General features: G+C 50.9%; 1 protein-coding gene across 1 annotated transcript in view; it reads left to right on the top strand.

Moving 5' to 3' along the window:
- Nucleotides 1–3,633: 3,633 nt before the first annotated feature.
- VEGFA (vascular endothelial growth factor A) overlaps nucleotides 3,634–10,212 on the top strand; it is a gene marked incomplete at its 5' end in the record, with an annotated part of 9,013 nt that continues 2,434 nt past the window's right edge. The window contains 5 exons of the mRNA XM_009874108.1: nucleotides 3,634–3,830; nucleotides 5,578–5,654; nucleotides 6,069–6,101; nucleotides 8,821–8,892; nucleotides 10,039–10,170. Of these exons, the coding sequence (XP_009872410.1) occupies nucleotides 3,634–3,830; nucleotides 5,578–5,654; nucleotides 6,069–6,101; nucleotides 8,821–8,892; nucleotides 10,039–10,170 (511 nt within the window). The remainder of the gene's footprint in view (nucleotides 3,831–5,577; nucleotides 5,655–6,068; nucleotides 6,102–8,820; nucleotides 8,893–10,038; nucleotides 10,171–10,212) is intronic.

Raw genomic sequence — 10,212 nt, 5'->3', positions numbered from 1 at the left:
CCTGCTGAAGTCAACAGAAGAAGGTTCAGTGACTCCAGAGGGATCAAGACGGAGACTACTGCGAGGCTTATTTTGGTAACTAGTCCTCTCCTGTTGGTAGAAAAGAGCTAGTGTCCTGCTCTGTGCCTTTTGTTGTGTCCGACTACCTTCCTGGGGAGAGGAAGAATCAAACAGAACTTAGTTCACTGTCACAAAAAGGCTGATGGGATTGTAGGAGGAGTTGGTCTGGCAATATGAGTGGTGTGACTTTGGTTCTATTGCCTTGGTGCTATTTCTGGTTCTGTGATGCAAAGGTATCTGTGAGCTAGAAATCAGGACTCTAGGCATTATCGCCCTGGCTCTGCTGTATGACCTTGGAGGTCCTCTCTTTGTACCTTAGTTTCTCTTCTGTGGAGAAGAGATGATGATGTGCCTCTCTTCCACAAGGACCTGTAGTTCCTTCCACTGAAGCTCCTGGGGGCTTTGGGGTTGGGGTGAAAGGTGATTTTGTGTCTTTGGCCATTTTGTGCTTGCTCTGAGATGTCAAACTGTGACATGTTTTTATTTGGGATGGACTTACTCTGGTTGGAGACTATAATTTTAGCTTCAGCCCCTACCCTTTTGTGCTCAAGAGAGCCTTCCACATGTTTTGTGGCACAGGAAGTAGTAGAGGAGTCAGACAAACACTCTTTGTTTGTTCCACGAGAAAAGATTTTCTGGTATAAATAAAGGAAACCACCAGCACTTGTGGCTGCACTTTATTTTTGAAAGAACAGTATGCCTGTATTGCTGCTCAGCCATTGACGAGGAGGGAGGCAAAATGATCATAGACTTGCTCCTTTTCTGGCCTAGCACGTTCCCACTCAGCTGGTCCAAATTTGGATTTAATCCTGCTTGTTGTGGCCATGTCTGCCCTGAAGAGTTAATGTGGGCACTGGCTGGGTTTTAACTTTACATTCCCCTCCATTCACGAAGAAGAACCTCTGACTCAAATCTGGAGGTGTTTTGCAGGGTAGGGGCGTGGGTTAAATGAGAGATTAACTTGTAACGTGGGCTGAAGACCAAATTGCAGGAAGGGAGCAAGCCAAGTGGTGTTAGTCTTTCAGTGACCTTCCTGTGTTTCCCCAAGAAAGACAGACCTTCTTCTGACCCTGACACAACCAGTGCAAAGGAAGCACAGACTGAATCAGCGGGGCAAAATGTGGAGTATGACGCCCCGGTACATAGGATTAGGTGCAGGTACAGTAGCAGGGGCAGGATTTTGCTGTACCTCAGCCGTGCACTCTGGTTTGGGTGCTAACTGTGCAAATGGACTATGGAGCGTTGCATGGTCTTGGTATGAAGGCTCCGTGTCCAGCAGAATCACGGCAATGCGCTTTCTGTGGCAGGGTCTTCTGGCTGCCAACTGGAGAAAGATTCCCCATTTCCTTTTTGGAGGGTGATTCAGACTTTGGAAAATTATCATACATTAAAGTAAAGGCAGAAACTCCCAGATTCTTTATGGGAAGGATTTGGTCTTGTCAAATGTCCCAGACTTCAAGTATAGTCATCAGGGTGTATCCATGACAGTAAAGTTGAAAGAAGTCTAATGGGCTATTCTGTGGCACATTCGTAGTCCGGATTCTCTGGTGTAATCTGGCTGCTTGTGCAGTGCAAACATTTAGAAAGCAGGGCAGATGTGAATCAGTTTCACTTCAGTTTTCTACTGCATTTTGGTTTCTCCCTCATTTATGCCCCGGACTACTGCAGTGAGCAACATTTGCACAGGTAACTGCTGCTTTCCCTCTCTCTTTCCTCCCTCCCTGCTGTCGACATAGGTCTGTAAACGTTTTTATCCAGAACTGTGCCTTTACTGCCAGAATCCCAAGATCCTTTCTGCTAGCGCAGTGTGAATAATCAACAGTGTGGCTCAACAGCTGTCATTGTGCCTGCAGAATTTCCCACATCTTAAGTTGTTCAACTTGTTGGAACATAGGTGGTGACTAAGGTCACTCTGAAGGGGAACGGGAAGGAGGTAGCTGCAGACAGGAGGCATACTGCAGTTAGGGGAGGAGGGAAGAGGAAGGGAAGGGACAAGGAACAGAAACGTGCTGTCTTCTAGACAAGGAATACCAACAAGCGGTCCATGCCTGCCAGGCTACATTTCCCTTTCACAAGCCACTTTCTCTTTTAATAGCTGCTCACTCCCTGACACTTCAAACTTGCTGGATGGAAGCTCCTCCCCTCCTTTACCCGCTCTCAGCACTGTAGCACTGTCAGCTCTTCGTGACCTAGAATTAACTTTCAACAATTAACTGCGGGCTCTGAGCTCCAAGCCCTGCAGCTTTTGCATTTTTGTGACAAAGTAACCTTTATGCCAGTTTGTCACAAGTTCAGCGCACTTTAGAAACGCTTACCGGAGACCATTTTTTTCCATGATGCAAGCAGTTTGCTCTTATCGCTCCGAGTTATCAACCTTGGTGCTGTAGGACTCTGCATACTGTACAGGTGGATCATTATAGTGCATGACAGCGTGGGGCAGGTACTGTCTCTTTGTGCGTACTCTTATCCTCTGCCCCATGAGAGACATCTTCCTTTGCCTGCATAATGGTAGAGCTAGGAGGCCTGGAGGGCTCCAGGTACTCAATATTTGCAGAACTGTACTAACAGCTGGGTTTTGTGCCTATGTGCTTATCTGTCCTATCTCTCATCTCTTTAAATCTCTCCAACCCTTGACCAAGCAGCAAAGTGAAACTTTGGCAAGAGACTGGGAAACATTGAGAAACACTTGTGAAATCGGCGTGAGTCGCAAGCAGTTAGTGTTTGCTCCCTTCGGAGGGAAGGCGGGGGATAAAGGCAGATCCACCCTGTTCCCCCTCCCACACTGCCTTATTGTGGTTCGGTAGCCAAACATATGGGCAAGTTAATCCTGGGGGTGCTGTGCGCTTGCTTTGAATCTTTGAGTGGGTGGCTTGATTCCTTGGTCTGGGAAAGTGGTCACTGTGGAGACACAGGGGCTGTGACTTGTAACAGGTGCTGTCTGATTCTGAGGTGGCCTATTGAGGTGGATGTTTTGTATGGAATCAAGAGGTAGCCGACAGGAAGAGTGAAGATCCATGGATGTGTGGTTCAGAACCCTGTGCTTGTTCTTAGAAGTGTCTCTGCACTGAGGTCTGTGGAAAGGATGCTTCTGGCTTATGCCTTTGCTTTCTGAAACCGACTGGGGCGTCTACGAGCTGTTTTGAAAGGGGCTAGAAGGCAAACCGTTGAAGGGCCTTAATCCTGAGAACACATCTTCTGCAGCAGCCTCAGGTGCTTTTTTTGGCTGAGCTAATGTGCTTAGTGGCAGCATATCCGAAAGCATGGGGGATAGCAAGAAAGGACTTTGAGGAGGGGACACCTGTGGGATGCATCATGGTGCCAGGGAGGCAAATAGAGGGGCTCTCTTGTCAGTCTTGTCTCTGCCCTAAAGCAGTAGTAGGAAGAGATTGTTTCTTTCTCTTCCCTACTTGTATGTGTTTGTCGGGCAGAGACAAAGGACTTAGGCTTGCAAGACTGTTAGTGAAGAGCATAGGGTAGATGTGTTGCAACCGTCTGGCTTGGTTTAAGGGGCAAAGCACTGGACCTTTTTGGGCTAAGTTTGCATTAACTTATTCCCTCCGTTCCTCCTTTTAGTTATCAAATTTCTGGAAGTCTACGAGCGCAGCTTCTGCAGGACAATTGAGACCCTGGTGGACATTTTCCAGGAGTACCCTGATGAGGTGGAGTACATATTCAAGCCATCCTGTGTGCCCCTGATGAGATGTGCGGGTTGCTGCGGTGATGAGGGCCTAGAATGTGTCCCTGTGGATGTGTACAACGTCACGATGGAGGTGAGGGCCCAGCTCGAAAGCTGGCGTGCTTGGGTGGAAGGAAGCCATCACAGCCACACCAAGTCCCAAGTCCCAGCTAATTTGGAGGAAGGGCAGCCTATCCCAGAGAACTGGAGACTGTTGGATGAGGAGGGCCCACCTTTCTCCTGACCCTTGTGCCCAGCGTTACACTGTGCGGGGTTAAAAGAGGAGTTGCCCATGTCTATTCAAGGCTAAGAGGAGAATCTGGTGTTTGGCTCTGACCTCGCTAGTGCCCACATACAGTAGCTAGGAGCCTACAGAGGAGCATTCCTGATGCTGCTGTCTCTGAGGCCCCGAAGAATATACTTGGCCCCTTGCTCCACCTTAACTCAGTGTTTAGGCCACACATCTGTTGCTCCAAGGGCAGCTGAGTAGCAGAAAGGGGGAAGACCTGTCAGTACTCTCTCCCGGAGGGCGTGTGAGGTCAGCCTTTACCAGCTGGGATGGGGATTTGGGTCATTAGCTGCATTGGCACAGCAGGGGTGGAAAGGGGCTCTAAGAAACACACTGCTTCAGTGTCAAGTGGAAAAGCCTTTCTGCCCCTCGGCATCCTCCTCCTTTATTTGAAGGCTGCTGAATTCATTCCTTGGATGAGACAGGGGTGGCTCTGGATAACAAAGGGTGGGCACATGGGGAAAATGCAGACTCTGCTTTAGAGAGCTTTGTCACTGCCTTTGTCTGCCAGCCTGAATGCCAGGTTGTGTCCACAACGGTGCTGTTGCTCATTACCCTTAACCCATCGCTCCCTCACCTACTTTTGTTCTTCAGCCTGTTGAATAGCCACTGGTAATATTACCATCACTTTTTGATATGGCTGAGAGACATGCAGGACTAAGTGATTAACCAGCAAGCTCTTTTTACTTGTCATTTGAGCTGTGGTTGAACTCTGGCAGAGAACCTGTCTGTGCACTTCCATGGTTCCCCCATGCTGCTTTTCTACTTGTAGGCTCCAGCCTGGGCCAGAGCATAGTTGCATGGTATAGCTAGGGATGGTTTTCTTCCTGTGATTTCTTGCTGAATTACAGTTTTTGACTGGTATGCCTGCATGCCTGTAGAGGGTCAGAGGCTCCTGAGCAGATCTCTGGTGCAAATGCTATAACTAGTGGTCCAGCCAAGTTCTGAGTTGAGAGACTGTGACAATGCATGCATAGCTTCTAATATGACTTCCCTGGAGGCACCTGGGGCTGAGGGATGGGCAATGTCTGGCTCTGCAGAGTAGTTTTAAACACAGATCGCCAGATTTACTTTGTGTGTCGAGTCACTGAGGAAGTGAGATTTCGGCTGGGAAGGAGCGGTGGCTTAGGGAAAAGGATTCCAATGTGGAATTTTTGCTTTGGGCCTTTGCATTAGGCTGAAGCATGTTTCTATGTGAGAGCAGTCTGGATGCTCCGTTAGTGTCTCCCTAGCATCAACCAGGGATGGCTCAGCAAAAACCTTGCTATGGTGTTACGCCCTCTTCCATGCCTGTCTCCAAGACAGTCCACTGGTGCTGGCACCTTGCATGCATGAGCTAACAGAGCTTTGGCACGAGTCTGGAGTTGTTGCTTGCTTGTGATCAAAGGCCTTTCCTGACTGGGAGAGTGGGGCCTCAAAGCCAGCTCAAACTCTGCCATGCTTTTCCCAGGATCACCTGGGGTGCATATGCTTTGCCACGCAGTGGGCTGATTTGGAGCTGTGAATATAAATAGCTAATGGGCAGTGACCCTCTCTGTTTCTTTCATTCCAGATCGTGAGAATTAAACCCCATCAGAGTCAGCACATAGCGCACATGAGCTTCTTACAGCACAGTAAATGTGACTGCAGGTGAGAATGGAGCAGCACTGGTTCTTCTTGCAATGAACTTACTCTGAGCCTTTCTTTTTTTCTGCCATTGGGTTGGGACTGTCATCCAGAGGCTTCTGCAGTCTCCTCAGTCGGTTTGCACTGGGATGGCTGAGCCTGGGAAAAGAAGTCCTTTGCTGGTGAGGCTTCTCCATCTCTAGATATCACACGTGGACAATGCTAGCCTGCAGCCTGGGGTCTTTTGGCTCTAATTGCCAGTGAATTGCAGCAGGAGAGCAAACACTTTGAGAAGGACTGCTTAACTTGGGCCATGGGCATCCTGCAATGCCAGCTGTACATGTCCTACCCTGGATTTGGTGGAAATTTGGGATAATACTGGAAGCCTATGTGGTAAACTCTCTTCTAATGATGCCTTTGTTCTCTCTTCCCCCACAGACCAAAGAAAGATGTCAAAAACAAACAAGAAAAGTAAGTGACAAGCCTTTCCTCCTTTCTCTTTTGGTGGTTGGTTGGTGTTTCCTCTCCCCACTGCCCCTTGCCCTTTTCTTTGGTGGAGGTACTCAATTTAAGAAGGTGTTTTTGGAAATGGCATATGGTAGTGCATGGGGCAACACTCTGAATCCGTTCCAGGTGGGCACAGAAACCCAGATCTGATGGTCCTTCCTTTATACCCCAGACCTGGAGCTTGCATGACCCATGGCCATGGCAGTCATTCCTAATGCTTTGTCCTGAGTCAGGAAAGTCCCATCGTGTGTGTCCTACCAGAGTGGATTCAAGGTGCAGCCCCCATTCTCCCTTCCCTCTTCCTGGGGTGTTTCTGGTTACTCGAGATCACTGTCTTTCTTTATTATTAATTTTTTTCTTGCTGCTTGAGTGAGTACTTGCTGGCTTCTTTCACAGCAGCTTGGGTAGGAACTCTGCTGGCTACAGGGAGAGGTGGCAACAGAGGCCTGGTGGAGGCAGGACTGACGCCATGCAGGATGTGATGCTGGCTTTGGTTGGGTGGGGGCCCGGGAGGATGTAAAGGGAGGTGGATGTCCTAGCTGGGTCTTGGTGGAGGCTTTCATGAGAGTTTTTTTCAATCTGATTGATGGATTTGCTCTGGTGACCTGAAGGAGGTTAAGGCACAACCTTCCCTTTCCTTCCTCCCCAAAGTAAAAAGGTTGTGTAGAGAAATAAGCTCTCGTCCTGCAGTAGCCGCAGGGACGATCACAAAATGTGGAACAGCATCGAAAAGAAAGAGTGACCTCTCTGGGCGAGAGGGTCAGCTGGACTGCGCATGGCTGGGATAGCGACTCTGCTGTTTAGAGGTGCGGAGTTGGAGAGGAAGGGGATCAATACTGGGAGATGAGGCTGAAACAGAGACAGAGAGAGCAAGCGGGAGAGTGAGAGAACTTCTTTCCCCCCTCTCCTGGTGGTTGTGTATTTCTAGCTGCCTTCCAGCCTCTCCTTCTCCCCCTGGAAACCTGCTTCTGGCTGCATCAGGCTATGTGCAGCCAACACTCCTCTCTGTGCAGGGCCGTGTCGGGGACGGTCGGTCTGCGTGGCTCTGTGGTTTGAAGGTGTGCAAGAGCTGGGTCTGTGTGAACTCTGGAGAGGATGGGGCGTGGGTGAAGCAGCCAGCCCAGACTGTGTTGCATTCCCTTTCCTTTTCTAACAACACCTTGCCTGCTTTTTATTGATTCTGCACTCCCTGGGGAAGGAGGGGAAGAGATGGGAGAGATTGGTGTGCTTTCATTTGCGCTGGATTGAAAGTCCTGTTATATTGGTGCCCCTCTTCTCCATTCAGGTTGATTTTTCCTCCTCTCACTGCCTCCCTGTGACTCCTGACGTGTAGGACAGGGGCTGGGAGCAAGCTGAGGCTCTGACACTCATTCCAGTGAGACGGCTTGAACAGGGCTTAAGAAACACCTGTGATGCTTCCCCTTCTGTCCCCCGATGTCCCCTTGACAAGCTCCCTCCAGGGAGTGAGGGGGCCTTTGCCGAACTGCCACAGTGCTGGGGCTCACTTGCCTAACAATCCCTGGTGCTTTGCCCAAGGCCTTCTCCTTGCGTGTCTCTCCCTTGGTTCTCTGCTAACGTGGCTCAAGATGCAGTGCAGGGTTCAGCCTCCCTCCCTCCCAGTGCTCTCAGTGGCCTGGAGAGATCTGTGGTTAGTGTCCAGGCCTGCAGGTCGTAACCCCTGCCTGTCCCAGGTCCTGCCCAAGAGTCAGGAGCAACTGGTGTATTTTTTAGAATGGAGTCAGTGCCTTGGCTCCATCTGCTCATCTGTCTGACAGATCTATGTGGAAGGTGAGGAGAGGGAGGGGAAGAAGGGAACATCTTAAAGCTGCTTGCTGGTTATCACCTGGATGTCATAACTAGGTCAGGCTTCCCTCCTTCCCCTTTGGTACTCAGGATGAAGGCTGCCAGTGGGAATGCTAGCAGACATCCAGCGAGGTCTCCTGGAGTCCTCCAAACTGCAGGCAGGAGGTGGAGGTGGGTGAGCAGAGCCGCTGGGCTAGACAGCTCACTCCCACACAGTACTGCTGTGCAGGTCAGGTCTTTCCCCTTGCCTGTGGGCTGCCAAGGCCAGGTCCCCTTTGCTCCCATCCCAAGGCAGGATTACCCCTGGCCCTGCAACAGAGCTGTTAGGGCTTGACTGCCTCCTCCTAGGCCCAGTGCCAAGCAGTGTGTCAGGTCAGAGCAGTTTCCCTTTCCCCCAGGAGAGCCCCCCTTTGCTCAGGTTGCCTCTTGTCAGTCAGTGTGCGCCCACGCTTGTCGCCTCGGAATGGTTGTCTGCACTCACTGCGGTCGCGTGATGCTTTCACGAAGCTTTCTGTGCCTTCCCCCTCACCTCCTGTCCTGCTGCCCCTCTCACAAGCGGGCAGGTGCCCCTCTGAGGCTCCAGCAGATCCACCTCTGCTGAGTGTCCTGGTTTTGACTTGGCTGTGGGCAGGCTGGCTGCGGTGCTGGCAGGAGTGCAGGAGGGCCACTGAATGTGTGTGCGAGGTGGAGACCTGTGCTTCGGCCGGGGGACTTGCCCTCTGGTCCTGCCTCGTGTACTTCCCCCCTCCCAGCAAAGCACATGGCTGTTTTGTTTTTTTCCCTCTTCTTCCTTGCGTTTTCTTCCATTTTCTCCCTCTTTCTCCCTTTCTTTCCTTCTCTCTCTCTTTCTTTCTTTCTGTTTTTTTTGTTTTTCTTCCAGAAAATCAAAGCGAGGAAAGGGGAAGGGTCAAAAGAGAAAGCGCAAGAAAGGCCGGTACAAACCACCCAGCTTGTACGTTTGTGTCCTGTGCTTGTAGACTCTCTTCCCTCCCGCTCCCCAAACCAGTCCGCTTGCTTTTGCCGCTTACGCAAATCTCACCCTCCCCTCCCGGTCACTGGTGGGCTGCAGGTCCTGCAGGAGCAGCACTGATGGTGGCAAAGCTCTGGCGCTGAGGGCATTTCAGGGAGGATGGCTTTAGCTTGCTTGGCTCTCTAATCATTGGTGGCAACCATTTTCCCATGGCACAAGGGTGTGGGTGGGTGGGTGAGCGCCCTGCACCTCTTCTCCACGGCTTCCGGTTGCGATCCTTCTGTCATGCGTTTTCCCTCACTTGTGTTGTGCCCTCACTGCTACGACAACTGGTGACAGGCAGGCTGGTGTCTGCCCTGCATGTGTGTGCGTGCGTACGTGTGTGTGCGTGTGCTTGTGTGTCTGGTGGAGTCGAAGGTGGAGAGGAGAGGTGGGACGGTGGGAAGCCGGAGAGGGGGTGCTGGGGCACTGGGAGGGCTCTCTGTCTCTCTTTCCCCCTCTTCTCTCTTTCTGCTGGATCTGGTGGCTTCTCTCTCCTGTCTCTCTCTCTCTCTCAGTGTCTCTTTCACTCTGCCTCTCTCACAGTGGTTCACAGAATTCTGCATTGTAAATTCACAGCCCCTCTGTAGGAGAGTCCTGGGTGGCGAGGTTGGGATGGGGCTCACAGAAAGGAGGGCAGTGCTGGCTGCAGGGAGCCCAGCTGCTTTCCAGGGGAGGAGAGACCCTGCGTATTTAACTTGCTTAGCTGCTGGCCTCTTTCTACTTGAGTAGCCGACTTCAGAGAACTCCTTTCACTGATAACGTCAGTAGCTAGCTGGGACCTCTCACCTTCCCATCCTCGCTTTCCCCTTCTTCCTCCCTCTGGCCTGTGCTGATGCATCCAATGCAGCATTTGTGAATACTGTGCAGAGAGCCTGATTTCTTTTTCTTTACGCTAATGCAAGGGGATGCTGTCCTGGGGAGCTGGGGTGCTGCTGGAAAATTCATCAGCCCACGATGCTCCAGTGGGCAGCATGGGGGCTGTGGGAGGGGGCAAGGGGATTGCTTTGATGTTTAGGGTGTTGCATGTGTATTTTCTTTCTGCTGAAGCGCTGTAGCTTAGACATCTTTCCTTTTGCCTTTTTGCAGTCACTGTGAGCCTTGCTCAGAGAGGAGAAAGCACTTGTTTGTACAAGATCCCCAGACCTGTAAATGTTCCTGCAAATTCACAGACTCACGTTGCAAGTCGAGGCAGCTTGAGTTAAACGAGCGCACTTGCAGGTTTGTGTCTTGAAGGATGAAAGAAACACACAAAGAGAAAGA

This window comes from Apaloderma vittatum, unplaced genomic scaffold, assembly GCF_000703405.1.
Source record: "Apaloderma vittatum isolate BGI_N311 unplaced genomic scaffold, ASM70340v1 scaffold37337, whole genome shotgun sequence".
NCBI classification, from domain to species: Eukaryota; Metazoa; Chordata; class Aves; order Trogoniformes; family Trogonidae; genus Apaloderma; species Apaloderma vittatum.
This window is presented reverse-complemented; position numbering and strand designations above follow the sequence as displayed.